Genomic DNA, 16,391 nt, shown 5'->3' with positions numbered 1-16,391 from the left:
GACTCCTCTCAGACATCCTGTTTGTTGCCTTGTGTCACGGAGGCCCTGCAGCTGAGCATCTGCAGAACTGGCTCCTTCCCTCATGGCAACAGGTCACAGATGGGGTAGATGATGATGGTGTGGCCAACTCAAAGCCCTGCATGTGGGCCTGGGTGGTAGCTGAGCTGGTCAGCCTGCTGGCTCTCCCACATTCACACCTCCAGGGAACGCTCACTCAAGGCTGTGGCCAGAAAGGGGCAGCTCCAGCTCCCCAACTCACGCGGGGCCAGCTCACCCATGCCCACACCAGCAGAACCAACTCTGCTGTGCTGCCCAGGCCAGGGCCAAGGCCTGCTCTCCTGATCTTGGGGCCAGCTTGTAATAAAACTTTCAATCTATACATTATAATTAGTCCTGAAAATTTGTTTCCTAAGAACATAATACTAGATCAAAGTTTAATTTTACTGTTATTTCCTATAATTAACATTAGGAACTATTGTTAGATTTTAAAGGTTGCGTGTACATATATTTTAAAGAGAACTTGAACAGATTAGTGTTGTCATAACTCTTAAAGTATTTTCACTGGTAAGGTGTTGGGAATTTAAAAAAGAGAAATTGTTACCAATGAACTGCTTTCTGTTATCTACCATGAACTAGATTAAAATGAAAACAGTTAGAAAAACAAGATGTTAATTTTGTATGCAGCCACTTTGCTGAAGGTGTTTATCAGCTGTAGGAGTTCTCTGGTGGAATTTTGGGGGGTCACTTATGTACACTATCATATCATCTGCAAATAGGGATAATTTGACTTCCTCCTTTCCCATTTGGATCCCTTGATCTCCTTTTGTTGTCTTATTGCTCTGGCTAGAACTTCAAGAACTATATCGAAGAGATATGGAGAAAGTGGGCAGCCTTGTCTGGTCCCCGATTTTAGAGGAATTTCCTTGAGTATGTCTCCATTTTATTTGATGTTGGCCATTGGCTTGCTGTATATAGCCTTTCTTATGTTTAGGTTTGTGCCTTGTATCCTTGATCTGTCCAAAACTTTAAACATCAATGGGTGTTGGATTTTGTCAAATGCCTTTTCTGCATCTAAGGAGATTATCATGTGGTTCTTTCAGTTTGTTTATAGGGTATGGTGGATTACATTGATGAATTTCCGTGTATTAAACCATGCCTACATGCCTGGAATTAAGTCTACCTGGTCATGGTGAGTATCTCTGATGTGTTCTTGTATTTGGTTTGCAAATATTTTATTGAGTATTTTTGCATCAATGTTCATAAGAGAAATTGGCTGAAATTCTCTTTCTTTGTTGGGTCTTTATGAGGTTTAGGCTAAAACTTGTGGGCAAATGGATGGAACTACAAATGATTATACTGAATGAGATAACCCAGACTCAGAAAGACTCACACGGTATATACTCACTTATAACGGGACACTAGCCCAACAGGGATGTCTCCTGAAAGTCTTCACTTACTAAGAGATTGGGACAGATGCGGGGACTTCCTATTGGGACTCTAGGTGAGAGAAGTGTGGGAGAACGGGGAAACAGAAGGATCCAGAAGAAACCCACAAGAAGAACATCATGACGGGCAGTTCTGGACCCAGGGCGGTCTGCTCAAACTACTGCACCAACCAAGGACAATACATGCAGTAAATATTGAACCCCTACTCAGATCTAGCCAAAGGACAGGACATTATCAACAGTTGTGTGGAAAGCAGGGACTGACTCTGACATGAACTCTGGTGCCCCATATTTGACCACTTCCCCTTGGTGGGGAGGCCTGGTGGCACTCAGAGAAAGGATAAGCAGGCTACCAGGATGAGACTTGATAGGCTGTGACCATATAGTGGGGGAGGAGGTCCCCTTCTGTCACAGATGTGTGGGAGAGGGGAATAAGGTGTAAGAGGGAGGGAGGGAAGAACAGGAGGAGACAAGCAATGGGATAACGATTGAAATGTAATCTGAATAAATTAATAAAAATATTAACAATATCAACAATAATAAAGAATCAACAAAAAAAAAAAAAAAAAAAGAAAAACAAGATGTAATAACGTACATGAAATGTTGGGAAACAATAAATATCACTTTAAGTGAGGCTTCTTAAAAAGCTCTCATTCAGCCAGGACGAATGGTAACTACATACTGAGTCTGATGAGAACACTGTCGGGTATGGAGCACTGTGGAAACCTGCTGCAGAGGACCGTCCTCCTGTGACAGTCACGCTGCAGAAATCAATCCTAGTGGAACAAACGCCGCGTCTAGAACGACTTAGCTGAGCACTCTGCAACTAACGAGGCAAGAAATCAGGCTACGGAACTTATCAGAGATCTGTGGGTTACAGCCAGCACAGCAGACAGGGCAGTGAGCTTTGGAGGGAGGGCCTCAGCTTACGTCTGTCCAGACTGAAGTTTTAGCACTATGGATGTAGCCCATGTGTAAAAAAGGCAACTGTCTAACTACTATGAGACACAAGCAAGACACGGTGGTAAAGATTCCAATCATTCCTACTTTCTTTCTCAGTTTGGCAAAAAAATCAGAGTGAATATGGTATTACAAATTACTCTACACTCCAAGTCACCAACAGAGATAGCTGAAACTTTAAATGACAGCTTAGGTTATTATATTTAAACTTCATTACAGGGCTGGAGAGATGGCTCAGTGGTTAAGAGCACTGTCTGCTCTTCTAGAGGTCCTGAGTTCAATTCCCAGCAACTACATGGTGGCTCACAACCATCTATAATGTGATCTGATGCCCTCTTCTAGCCTGCAGGTGTACATGAAGACAGAGCACTGTATACATAATAAATTAAAAAAAAAAAAAAGACTATTAAACTTCATTAAATTTTTATAAGAAATCTGTAATATTTTTGCCTCTTACAGGCCAGGAAACCCAGGGTGAGAGATGTGAAGCAACTTCTCAAAGTCCCAGAAGAAAACAACCATTTTCTCAATGGTTGAAAAGTCACCAATCACCTTGATTTGTCTCAAAGCATTAAAGCCAAGAACTAATTTATGACGGAATCGTTCAGACAGCATGCCCGACACACGTCTGTCTACTTAGCTACAGCTGCGCCTCAGGGTTAAAGGCAGCACAGTAGGCCCATGCATGGGCAACACACATTTCAGTCTCTAGTGGCAGGTGTTCAAGTCACATCTAATTTTTGGCTGTTACAAACATAAAGCAAATGTTTAAGAACTGTCCATTGGCCTCCACACCCTGAGTGCAGGTAACTGTATACTGCATTCCCCAGCAAGCTGAATTTTGCTTCTTTCATGCACACGGAACTGCTTTGTTAATGCCTAAAACTCAACAACATTTCTTCTATTATAGCTTGTATATTCACACCAATTCCTCCCCCTTTGCCCCCTGATGGGTTGTCTTTTCTTTACTGATTGGCAAAATCTTTTTGTATTAAGAATATTTATTTACTCTTCTGGACCCAGAATTCTTTAGCTGTTCCTGAGCTTTTGACCAAGAGACAGTGCGGCACAGCAAATGTTTATTGCTATTTTAAGCCAATAGATTTTTGAGGTAACCTGTGGTATTGTGATAGGTAACTATTAAACCCTGTTCAGGTTCGCAAGTGTAGTAAGATTGTCCTGAATAAGAAACAAAACTAGGGGGCAAAAAAAAAAAATCAATCTTCCATTGCATCCTATCCACCAAGTACACGGGTGTCTCATCTCTTCACTAAGTCTCTCAATAGCAGTTTACCTATCTTGAAATGGATTTCTGTCACTAAAACGGAGTATTTTCTCTTAGTAAGTTAATAAACTGGCCTTAATATATGGAAAGTATTTACCTTGCTTGTAATTACCTTTTAATTACCCGGGTCTTAATTTCTGTAAACTCTGATGTCATCCCTCCTCCTTTCTGTTTTCACACCTGACAGTGGCAGAGCAACAGTAAACAGCAACAGTGATGTTTTACCTCTAAACAAGGTAACGGCTTTTACTGTCAGAGAACTGTATTAGCATGCTGAGATACAGCCCAAGCGAGTTTCATTAGCATTTTTTGGTTAAAAAGGTACCTGAAGTTTATCTTTTGAAACTACATAGCTGGTTAAATTACTTTTATAGTATATTAACAAATTTCCTAATTGAATCTTTTTTAAAGTTGCTCAGGTCTCTGCATCTTCTGAATTAATACGAAGGGAAACAAAGTCTAATCATTTTTTTTTTCTTTGCCTCCTTGTCTCAAATTTCAATAAGAATATTCCTTGTTGTACTTTAGAGCTTTTTCCATGGTAACTTTGGGATTATCTTGCTCTAATTCATATGTATGTTAGTCAATTTAATGTACTTTTGACTCACCTGCTGGACTTCAAAAGGTTCATATGGCTCAGTATTAACTTCCTGATGGATCACACTCCTGGACACCTATGGAGAAAAAGAATTGCTTAAAATTTAATTGACCTTAAAACACTAGTAAAACAAGCCCAGTGGGTAATAGCTGAAAACTTGTTCACAATTTTTCTAAGGATTTTAAAAATTTAGATTCTATTTCTTTATATAAAAATCTTATTAGAAAAACACTATTGCCTAGAATATAAGCAAAATTAATGTTAACTTTTTTCAATGCTTGATAGAAAGCAGAAAATTTAAGGGGAGCAAAACTCACTAAGGACTCTGACGACATCACACCAAGAAGGACAGCTGCAGAGAACCTGATGTGTCCACACACTTGTCTGGGATGCAGTTACACAGCACTGCGCGCTCTCACCTGCCATCTCTGCACGGCGCTCACTGTACCCTGGGCTGGAGCGCATGGGCATGCATGTCCAGCCCTTTCCGTGTTTATCCTGTACCTATCCAGTGACCTGCCTGGAGCCCGAGCTCTGCACGCGCTAAGCAAGCTCTTTCCAACTCAGGCCCTCTCTTTATTTTCTCTGGGGCGCAGCCAGCGTGAACACTGAGCCCTGGGGCAATCAGCTCAAGTTGGAGAACTCTGTTCTGCTTTTGCCACGGATGCTACCTGAGCCAGTGTGATGAAGCCACCATGACCCGCAGCACAGGGCTGCCCTGCCGAAGCAGCCTCATCTGCCGGTCTTCTTTTCCTTAGTCACGACAATGAAGTTTTGACTCCACCTGCTGACACTGCTACCTTATTTTTTATCAATGTCGAAACTGACACGGGACACAAATTATTATGTATTACTTCATCCAAACTTCTTCCTGACAACAAAAGCACTTGTGATGCTTTACAGGAAGCGTCCATATTTAAAGATGGAGACATTTCACGACCACTATGAAGCCAGCTACTTCAATTAGTAAATATAATAGCAATGAGAAATAAAAAGGCTAATTTAGCTTCCGTACCAGCACCTTCTTCAGGCCACTGAGATGGCTCAGTTGGTAAAAGCACCATGGTATGAGGGAACTGACTCCTTTAACATGCTCATGCATGCTGTGGCGCGTGTGCACCTGACCAACACACGTATCCTGCACCCACGCACAAAATGGTAACACATTTTTATAAGTATCTTCTTCTCTTTAAGCCTTACCTGTATGGCAGCTGCTGGTGCGTGTGGAACATCTGCTCCTCCACTGATACTTTCTAGAGAAGCTTCCCGCTTGCTGTCTGAGCTCCCATCATGCCTGCTGTTCCTGTCAGGGTCACTCAGAGCCGCGTCATCACCAGCTGGGCTGCTCTGGGACTTTACACACTCTTCCAGACAACTCTCAAGGCTCTGTGTTTCAGAGGCAATCTGCTTACCAGGGTCACTCTCAGTGTTCAGATTGTGACCTTCAAAATATGCAGCCGCACTTTTATCTGCTCTGTCGCTGGCTACAAAAGGTGGCATCACTGGCATGGATCTCTGCATGGAGTACTCAGAGGAAATGCTGGCCAAAGGTGTGTAAATGCCAGTGAACTGGGACAGGCTTGGCACCATGTTAATGTACGCTGGCCGAGGCTGGGTGATGTCAAATCCTTGAAAAGGAAGGTAAGTGCAGAATCCTGTGACCACGTGTGACTGAGTCCAGTATGTTGGTTTGGCATCTTCAGGCGCGGGTGTGGGGGAAGGAGCAGCTGGCCCGCGGTGTGCGTCCTCACAGAGTGGTATAGGACAGTCAGGAGAGACCACTTCCAGCCTGCTGTCCTCCGAAGCTGACCCGGAGGAGCTGTCAGAGTCCAGCTGTGGCTTCAGGTCCTCGGCAGCTGGTTTTGGAGAGTCCTCGGCAGGTCCTGGCATGGACTGCGCGTCCTCAGACACCGCTGCAGACTTTACGTCTGGTTTAAATTCCCTAGCACTCGGGTTTAGTGGTAGTTTAACGTGTAAATATTCTCCTGTTTTCGACATTTCTTCAACTTTAGTTTTAATGTTTTTCTTCTTCCTTTTTTTCTTGAGTCGCGAGGCGACCTTTTTCAGTGCGATGCAGTTGTCAATGACAACGAAGCGAGGACAGGCCAGGAGGAACGACCTCAGCCCTCCCGCCTGCTCCAGGATCTGCCGAGTCTCTTCAGGGAAAAACTCGTGCTCCTCAGAGAACATCCTGTCGCTCATATCCAGGGGGCCATGCTCCTCCAACAGCTGAGAAAAGTAGCTAAAAGAGCACGTTACGCTGTGTTATTACAGGAGAGTGCTGGCCTGGCCTTGTCCTACTTTCCCTCCCAAGGCAAAGATATTTTACTTCTGGTAAGAAATCCTCCCAACAATACAAGCGCAGGGCTGACTGGAAGCCAAGCTGCAACACCCGGAGCTTCACTTGCCCTGAGAAGAAATCACTCCCTTAATGCTTCCTTGTGGGTAAAGTTATGTTCAGATGGCTATTTTTAACATTTCAACCAATAAATTGTATTTTAAAAGAACGGAAAATCATTTTATTTAGGAAAAAAAATAAGGCTAGTAACAAAAATACCAAACGAGAAGAGGAAGACGTCACCATGAGATGGCTGTTGACTAGCCTCAACTCACGCCCGCAAAGATAAACTCTTAAAAGCAAAACCATTCCATTTGCAACCAACTCACTGCTTGTGAGGAAGGAGCTAGAATCCATCCGAGGACCTGAGCCACAGTCCGGGACCTGAGCCTTTAGTGTGACACCCGCTGTGAGCCGGGTCTGCTCAGTGCAGGTCTGGGTTTATTCTGTTCAAGGAAGTGGCTTCTCCCAACTAAATTTTGTATTTATATCAAAATATTACGTGTACGCACACTAAATACCACTGAAAGCTTTTCCAGGAACAAACCACTCCATGGAGGGCTTCACGGTAAACAGTGCGACCAGGACAACAGGTTTTAAAGCAAAAGAACATTATTCCTCCACACATGAGCCTTGCCATTCACTGTAACACTTTTTCTGTCAGCACTGCTACCCCAAATGCTTGTCACACGGGCTGGGGGAGGTAAGGTCAAAGGCTCAAACAGTAGTCCTTGGTGAGGACCTGGTGACTGGTACAAACAACATCAGCTCACACCGCCTTCCAGTGGACAAAGAGCGGACACCAAGTAACAGGGCAGCAGCCTGAGTAGCATATGCAAATTTACTTTTAAAAAGTGTTTGTTAGACGATACAGTTTTGCTTCCCATAATGAATACGGCCTTACAACTGAAAAGCAGTGTTTTTATACCCACACTAAAATACAACTGGAAAGACCACTCAGTGAGTAAAAAGCTTGCTGAGGAACAGAATTCAGATCCTCAGAATCAAGGCAAATGCCCAAAGGGTGTGGCAGCCCAGCTGTGATCCCAGCACTTGGAAGGTGGCTTCCCGGAGCAAGCTGGCTGGTTAGACTAGTCATACAGATGAGCACTGTGTTCAACTGAGGTCCTGCCTCTGTGCAAACAACGAGGACCTGTGACACAGCCTCTGGGTGCATGCACCAACTGCACCCACAACAAAAACATGAGGGGCTGGGGGAGAATGAATAAAGAAAAAAGCAATTTGAAATGTGCAAACTGAAAACCTACAGCCACATGGAAAGGAAAAGGCTCTTAGTAACGGGACAATGAGCTGCCGATCTGAAGAAGGGACCTGCAACCCCTCGTGGTTCTGACTCAGGTGGAGGCTTACCAACCAGTCAGCCTGTTGTGCTCCAAAGACAGCCTCCTAAGTGAGCTATGGGAGCGCTAAGCTACTTACTCGTACAGAGTTGAGCATTTCTGTTTGGGGTTAATATCCCACAGCTTCTTATTGCGGACAACATACTCGCTGCTGTGCTGGTCAAAGAGCGCCTCAAACTCCTCCACATCTTGCCGAAGGTGCTCAGGCACTGCAAACGGGGCCGCGGAATCTGAATTGCGCCTGCTGGGTTAAAACAGTTTTGTAAATAAACTTTTGGGAAGGAATATTTAATTGCAGTGAAGATACTAGAGCACAGGGAAATCAAATAACCCATAGAAAATATGTAATTAAAATAAAAGAAAATAATCAAAATAAAACAAATAATCTCCGTTTTGTGCAAAGAATACAGAAAGGCTACAATGACCAGGCTGGAGGGCTGGCCCAGTGGTTACGAGCACCTGTTGATGACCCAGAGGAGCCAGTTTCTAGCACCTACATGGTGGTTCACAACCATCTATCACTGCAGGCCCAGGGGATCTGATGGCCTCTTCTGATCCCTACAGGTACACGTAGGACAGACACACAGGCTGGCAAAACACTGACACAGCAAACAAAACTCTAAAAACCCTACAACCATGGTCAAGAAACACTACAGCTTACATTCTGACTAAACACTTCTATTTAGTAAGAGCACAGTTTTTTTTTTCAAACTCTGTATTTAAAACAGAAAAATCAAGGGCTGCCATGGTGGGACGTGCCTTAAACCCTAGTGCTCAAGAGGCACAGGCAGCATAATCTCTGGGAGTTCAAAGCTACTCAAGTGTACACAGCAAGTTCCAGGACAGCCAGAACTATGGAGAAAAACCCTGTCTTAAAAAACAAAACAAAAAAACCCATAATCCCAGCACTTGCGAGGCAGAGGCAGGCGGATCAGTGTGAGTTGGAGGCCAGCCTGGTCTACAAAGTGAGTCTAGATCAGCCAAGGCTACACAGAGAAACCTTGTTTCAAAAAACAAAACAAAACAAAACAAAAAAACAGCCGGGCATGAGGGTGTATACTTTTAATCCCAGCACCTGGGGAGGCAGAGTCAGATGGATCTCTGTGAGTTCGAGGCCAGCCTGATCTACAACAAAGAAACCCTGTCTCCACCCACCCCCACCCAAAAAAAAAAAAAAAAAAAAAAAAAAAAAAAAACCCAAACAAAAAGCTAAACAAAAGTCAATGCTGCATTAATTATAACATGTTAAAGAGTTAGAGACAAATGCAGATTTAAAATTATAACCCTATGCATTTAAGGAAGGTTAAGAGAATTAAAGCTATTAATAGTAACCTTCTTTAAAATGTGTGCAACAGCAGATGAGTAGGAAAAGCCAGAGCCAGCCCTGACCACACAGCATTCATGGGAATTCAGGGCCCACATGTGCAGTGACCACCTCTGGCTCAAGACGGTCTGCAGCGGATGCTAAAGGAGGCAGGGTCAGGATAAAGGCCAGCCGCAGAGTGCTATAGCCTGCTCACACTCTACAGCCCCTCCACTGAGACCTGCTTTAGTCCCTAGTGTAACTGTGGCTCCTCTGTAACACCAACTGTCACTGTCACTGTCAGCACATCAGAAGTCATTTCACTCCTGAGTCTCCATTTTCATTATAAGGTGAAATTAAGTTCAAGTTCTCAGGCCCTGCGTGCCTGAAACCGGGAAGGCTCAAGGCTGGCTGCTTAGAACAAAACAATAGATGATAAATGCAGCTCTCCTTGGGTTTAAGACAAACGTATGTTCTATTAGAGTTAAGATCTCAACTTCCTGCTATGCTCCTTACTCCCAGAGAGCTGGAAAGCCCCCAGAGCTCCCCTTGCTAAATTCCAGCCAATCAGCTTAAAGTGCTTTGTCTAGCCACCTGGACATTGTGCTCAGAACAAAATCCACACCTCTTGTGTTTAACTGGTCACAACACTGAAATGCTGCCCTCCCCTTGCTTCCCACCTGGTTACCTGGTTGCTACCTGGTTACAGTTTTTCAAATAAAAAGTCTGCCTTAGAAAGAGACCATCGTCATAGTCTGGCTCCCGAGCCCACATTATGGCCCTGACCAGTCAGTTTATGCTCAGTTTTAGCTCAGCATTGATAAACTCTCATCAGTCTGAGTCTGGTGTTCCAGTGGTCAGTGAGTGGCTATTGAACCCATAACAAGAGAAACGCCCCAGGTTTTCCTCCTCTGCTCCTTCAGGGCTGGAGCCTGAGCCCTGCAAACAGCAGAGGCACTGACGGTAAAGACGCGGGAACCCACAGAACTGCAGAACAGACCTGCAGTACATTGACAGCTCTGGAGGGCAAGGATGTGTGGATAGTTTTGATTACAGCATATTTCAATATAGATTAAAATTTTTTTTAAATCAAAATCTTTTTGCTCTTGAGACAGGATCTATACTGCAGCCCAGATTATCCTCAAGCTTTTGGCAAATCTGGCTCAGTCTCCAAAGCACTGTTTACATATGAGTTAACACACGACTTTAACAAGGCTCTTTAAATTTTTATTACTTATTCATTCATGTATTTGTTTTTTTTCAAGACAGGTTTCTCTGTGCAGCCCTGACTGTTCTGGAACTCACTTTGTAGACCAGGCTGACCTCGAACTCTGCCTACCTCTGCCTCCCAAGGACTGGGGTTAAACACAGGCAGAACCACTCCCGGCTGGCTTTAACAAGTCTTAAAGGCATGCTGTTAACAGTGCAAGAACTCTGCTGCTTTGTGGGAAAAGAGCGTACGTCACTAATAGTTTAAGTGTGGGCTTCAAAACCAGAATGCATGGTTTAAAGAGTGGGTCTGTTACTTGCCAGCTTTTATCTTGGGCAAGTCACTCCCTCTACTGTGTCTAGGTCTCTGCATGGTTAAATCAGTTCTATGTCTAGAGTCCTAGAACAGAAACTGGTACGTATCAATTTCAGCCAAGGACATGTAACGATCTACATGTGTGTGTCACCACTAGCACCAAATTCTTATGTTGAAACTTAATCGACAATTTGATAGTGTTAGGTTGAGGGGCCTTCAGGTAGTTACCAGGCCATGAAGATACACAACTGAGACTGGATCTGTGCTTGTAGTAACTTTAGGGAAGCATGTAAGGCTGCCTCACTCTCGCACCATGTGAGGATACGGTACAACGGTGCCAGCCATGAATACACTAGGAAGCAGGCAGACTCTTTGAAACAGGACTTCAGGCTCTAGAACTGTAGCGAACATTCCACTGTTTGTCAGCTAAACAATGTAGGAGGACATTGTTCTGATAAATTTCTGCTTCCTTGTTCTTCAATTGATTAATTTTCGAGATTCACTTATGTATATTAATGTTTCTCCTGAATGTGTATGTGCACCGTGTGTGTGTGCCTAGCGCCCTTGGAGTGTGTATGTGCGCCGTGTGTGTGCCTAGTGCCCTTGGAGTGTGTATGTGCGCCGTGTGTGTGCCTAGTGCCCTTGGAGTGTGTATGTGCACCGTGTGTGTGTGCCTAGCGCCCTTGGAGTGTGTATGTGCGCCGTGTGTGTGCCTAGTGCCCTTGGAGTGTGTATGTGCGCCGTGTGTGTGCCTAGTGCCCTTGGAGTGTGTATGTGCGCCGTGTGTGTGCCTAGTGCCCTTGGAGTGTGTATGTGCACCGTGTGTGTGTGCCTAGCGCCCTTGGAGTGTGTATGTGCGCCGTGTGTGTGCCTAGTGCCCTTGGAGTGTGTATGTGCGCCGTGTGTGTGCCTAGCGCCCTTGGAGTGTGTATGTGCGCCGTGTGTGTGCCTAGTGCCCTTGGAGTGTGTATGTGCGCCGTGTGTGTGCCTAGCGCCCTTGGAGTGTGTATGTGCGCCGTGTGTGTGCCTAGTGCCCTTGGAGTGTGTATGTGCACCGTGTGTGTGCCTAGTGCCCTTGGAGTGTGTATGTGTGCCGTGTGTGTGCCTAGTGCCCTTGGAGTGTGTATGTGCACCGTGTGTGTGCCTAGTGCCCTTGGAGTGTGTATGTGCACCGTGTGTGTGCCTAGCACCCTTGGAGTGTGTATGTGCGCCGTGTGTGTGTGCCTAGCACCCTTGGAGTGTGTATGTGCGCCGTGTGTGTGTGCCTAGCACCCTTGGAGTGTGTATGTGCGCCGTGTGTGTGCCTAGCGCCCTTGGAGTGTGTATGTGTGCCGTGTGTGTGCCTAGGGCCCTTGGAGTGTGTATGTGCGCCGTGTGTGTGTGCCTAGGGCCCTTGGAGTGTGTATGTGTGCCGTGTGTGTGCCTAGCGCCCTTGGAGTGTGTATGTGCGCCGTGTGTGTGTGTGCTTAGGGCCCTTGGAGTGTGTATGTGTGCCGTGTGTGTGCCTAGCACCCTTGGAGTGTGTATGTGCGCCGTGTGTGTGCCTAGTGCCCTTGGAGTGTGTATGTGCGCCGTGTGTGTGCCTAGTGCCCTTGGAGTGTGTATGTGCGCCGTGTGTGTGCCTAGTGCCCTTGGAGTGTGTATGTGCGCCGTGTGTGTGCCTAGGGCCCTTGGAGTGTGTATGTGCGCCGTGTGTGTGCCTAGCACCCTTGGAGTGTGTATGTGCGCCGTGTGTGTGCCTAGCGCCCTTGGAGTGTGTATGTGCGCCGTGTGTGTGCCTAGGGCCCTTGTGGTAAGAAGAGGGCTCCAGACCACCTACGACCCCAGCATGGACAGTTGTGAGCCAGCACGTGGGCACTGGGAATCGGAAAACCCGAGTCCTCTGCAAAAGCAACACGTGTTCTTAACTTCTAAGCCATCCCGCCAGCTCATATTTTCTATAGTTTTAAAGTATTTCATTTTAGGGCATTTTGTTTGACAGTCAAGTAGACTTAAGACAGGTTCTTATTAGTTCAAACTAAAATAATTCCCCCACTCAAAGAAATGCTTTCATGCCAGGCGTGGTGGCTCACACCTTTAATCCCAGCAATTGGGAGGCAGAGGCAGGCAGATCTCTGTGAGTTCGAGGCCAGCCTGGTCTGCAAAGCGAGTCCAGGACAGCCAGGGCTACACAAAAAAACTTAAAAAAAAAAAAAAAAAAAAAAGTTTTCATGCTTATTCACAGAAAGCACTTTGCCCATCAAGCCCCACTAATTGTGCAAAATAATGGGTTTCAGTGTGAAATTTTCCTATTTATACCACATATTTTGGTTTTATCTGTCTTACTCCTGCGTGAACGAATTCTTATATAATTATTACAGTCATGTCGCCAACTCACTATGGATTATCACAATAGATTTATCTCTCTAGGAGGATAAGGACGGACAGAAGGAAGTAAGGAAGTAAATACAAGTCTTTGGTAAATTGGCATGACCTTTAAAAGTACAAACACATGAGTTACGACGAGACGGATCGCCTGATACTTACTTAGGGTCTTCTGGAGTGACAGTCTCACTACTTGCTGCTACTGATGCTGTTCCGGATCCCACTAACATCGGCTGGTGTAAAGGACACAAAGTGACAATGAGAGTCTACATAAATGACACAAACAACAGCATTCTGCTCTAAAATTCCATGGAAGAAAAAACCCACCATTGAAATTAATGAATCTACATGAACACATGCATGCCAACTGTCAACACTAAAAAACCTACTCCAAGTTTCTTACAAACAGAAAATTTAACAGGCAGAAACAGACTGTAACTACAACTTAGGGTAGTGTCTAATGTTCCAAGAGCTGTAAATGTGACTATGACTTACTCTAACTAAAAATTTCATTTTCATTAGAGAGGCAAAGACAAGTTCTGCAGAAACTTCTGAAGTTCCTTGTACCCCTTTCTATCACTTGCTTACTCCACATTGCCCTGTTTCCACTGCCAGCCACCCCCCCGACTTTTGACTATTTTATAAACATCTGAACAAAAATAACTATCACAGGAGCTCTAAACACTATAAAAACAAATATTCTTTCCTATTTGCACATAAAACTCAGTTAAGCGATTTAATTACTAAGCGTGCACTAGCTATACGCCATTAACTTTTCCCCCGTAAGTGCATGGATTCTGTGGCGTGTGTGTTGTATGGGTTTTTGCAGGTGCCCAGCACATGGGTGTGCATGTGTGCACAGGCCACAGATTGTTACAAGTTTCAGGGAACCAGCTGCACCTGGCTTTTACACGGATCCTGAATAGCCAACTAGGAAACCCAGACCTGGCTGACCCCAGACCTTCCTGCCTACTCTATTGTCCCTCCATGGAATCTTGTACGTGTTCATGCAGAAGAAAATAAAGGGCCATACAGATTAAAAGGAGTACTTAAGTATCTTCAAAGTCTAAAAAGCCAGGTTACAAGCCAAGAGATATTTCTTTCCCACTGCCTTGCTGAGCACAGTCACGGAGACTCAGCAACAGCCACGGCAGCACTCCTTACCTTTGAATCTTTTGGCTTCTTTTTTTTGCCTTTGTTTTTCACCTTGATACAACCAACCTAAAAAAATGAAAAAGAACATCAATGAATTCTCGTATAGCAGAATCATAAATCTCCACCAAAAAACCTTTTCCCTGACAGCCACACATTGAAAGTACAGTGTCTAAAACAGAGATGCAGTCCAAGCACTACTGAGCTCAGTGACACTTCACGCGACAACTAAAATTAAACTGCTCCATCATAATGAGGTTAAAATGTCCTCAACTTCAACAGGGCTTGTGTTGTTTCATGTAAATAATGAGACTGTTAGGTGACTCTGCTGTGCACAGTAACTGCACTTTACAGATTCTCTGCTCACAAGTGAGCGCCCCAGATGTCCTGCCTGTGGCCACACACTGGCAGAACAGTGAGCGAGAGGCCCGCTGGCTCACAGGTTTGCTCACTGTGCTCCACTTGACTACCAGAGACGTCTAAGAGACATTTCAAGGATAGCTGATCCTCCACACTGGCAAACACGCCTGTGTCTCCTCACTATCACGATCCAGACTGCTGGAGAGCATAAAAGGCAGCCGCCAACCATGAGAGGCAGCTGTGCAACACCTCAGCTTAGACCAACAAGGGCTCCTGGGGGCAGATTTCCTCGCACTCCCTCTAGAACAAAACATCATCACCTTCTTGACTCAAGAGCTCCCCCTTTCCTCTCTCTAAAGTGAGCATTTATTAACTTGGAACCTTAGGAAGTCTATCTAGATGGGGTCTCATGTAGCCTAGCCTCCCCCTGACCTCACCACATAGCTCAGGATGCTTTTGAGCATCTGGTCTCCCTGTTCCCACTTCCCGAGTGCGGGAGTAACATGTCTATGCCACTGCACGTAACTATGCACTGCTGGGGATGCAACTCTACCAACCGAGCGGCATTTCCAGTCCATCCAGTGCGAAGGCTTCTGCTTTGTGAACAGGTAAGTGCTAGCCCGGCTTCCCCTCTGCATCTTTGTCTAACATAAAAAACCAAAACCAAGCTGCAAGGACTTACTGGCATCTCATCACTATCTTGTTTCCGTAGTATGGTGCAGCGGCTATCTGTTGGAAGGAAGAGCAGGAATCTTTGTGAGGTGACTCAATCATCTGTACTTTTTAAGTCACATATTGAAGCCTCATAAAACCACCCCGGATTTTATAAAAAATCTATTCTCTTTCTTTACTTGGCTCTGACAATTTAGTTTGGAAATTAAGGGCAAAATAACTGACTAAATGAGAAATCAACTATAGAGGTGCCGGGTGCCATCCATGCCAGGAGGTGGGGATACAGAGGTGCCTGGTGCCATCCATGCCAGGAGGTGGGGATACAGAGGTGCCTGGTGCCTCAATGAAACAGAGCATCAGTGAAGCTGAGGATTAAGTCTTTGGCAAGAAGCCGAAGAGGGCTAGGGAGGGCTCTAAAAGGCATGCAGGTTAGGCCTGACGTGAACAGGCAGCAAGAAACTTAAGCATCATGTCCTTTTCAGGCTAAACACCAAACAGATGGAAGCTCCTCACACTGCTCTAAGCTTCCTGACCTATGAGAAAGCTACAAGGTCAGACCTCCTAAATATTCCCTTACAAACAGGGAACATGAAGTCGGAAAGCCCAGGCCTACCCACACACAGACTTTGATGCTAAGAAAAGTGGAGAACAAAGCAATTTGCACAGGCTGAAATATGGATGAAAGATAACAAGCTATAATTCATTTAAAATCTAGTATTATAATTTTGAAGTAAAACAGAATCACACAGATGAAATCAAATCATTATACTGGTGAAGAAAAAAAGTCCAAGAGAAGCGAAATAAATTACCTCCTATCTGGCTCCTGTGCCAGGCGTACCTCTATGGCATTTCCTCCCACCCTGGTCTCTAAGTTCCACATGTCTGCAGTGGCCTCCAACCATGCCTGCTCCACAGACTTCCTCTCAGGAGGAGTCGAAGGCTGGGCCCTTCCCTGAAGTCCTCACTACTCTTCCCACTTCCACTCAGTAACGAGCTCTGGGCCATTCCCCACTCGACTCCACAAGAAA

The 16,391-nt window shown here is 45.1% G+C and overlaps 1 protein-coding gene across 1 annotated transcript in view; it reads right to left on the bottom strand.

Moving 5' to 3' along the window:
• The window catches only part of Ttc3 (tetratricopeptide repeat domain 3), an 88,394-nt gene that overhangs the window by 20,462 nt on the left and 51,541 nt on the right, over positions 1-16,391 (bottom strand). Inside the window, exons 28-33 of the mRNA XM_051150282.1 lie at positions 15,374-15,420; positions 14,344-14,400; positions 13,342-13,412; positions 8,067-8,231; positions 5,489-6,530; positions 4,299-4,364 (exon numbers count right to left, since the gene is read on the bottom strand). Coding sequence (XP_051006239.1) covers positions 4,299-4,364; positions 5,489-6,530; positions 8,067-8,231; positions 13,342-13,412; positions 14,344-14,400; positions 15,374-15,420 — 1,448 coding nt within the window. The remainder of the gene's footprint in view (positions 1-4,298; positions 4,365-5,488; positions 6,531-8,066; positions 8,232-13,341; positions 13,413-14,343; positions 14,401-15,373; positions 15,421-16,391) is intronic.

Source organism: Acomys russatus, chromosome 8, assembly GCF_903995435.1.
Source record: "Acomys russatus chromosome 8, mAcoRus1.1, whole genome shotgun sequence".
NCBI lineage: Eukaryota > Metazoa > Chordata > Mammalia > Rodentia > Muridae > Acomys > Acomys russatus.
The sequence above is the reverse complement of the archived record's forward strand: the minus strand, read 5'-3'. Positions and strand labels throughout refer to the sequence as shown.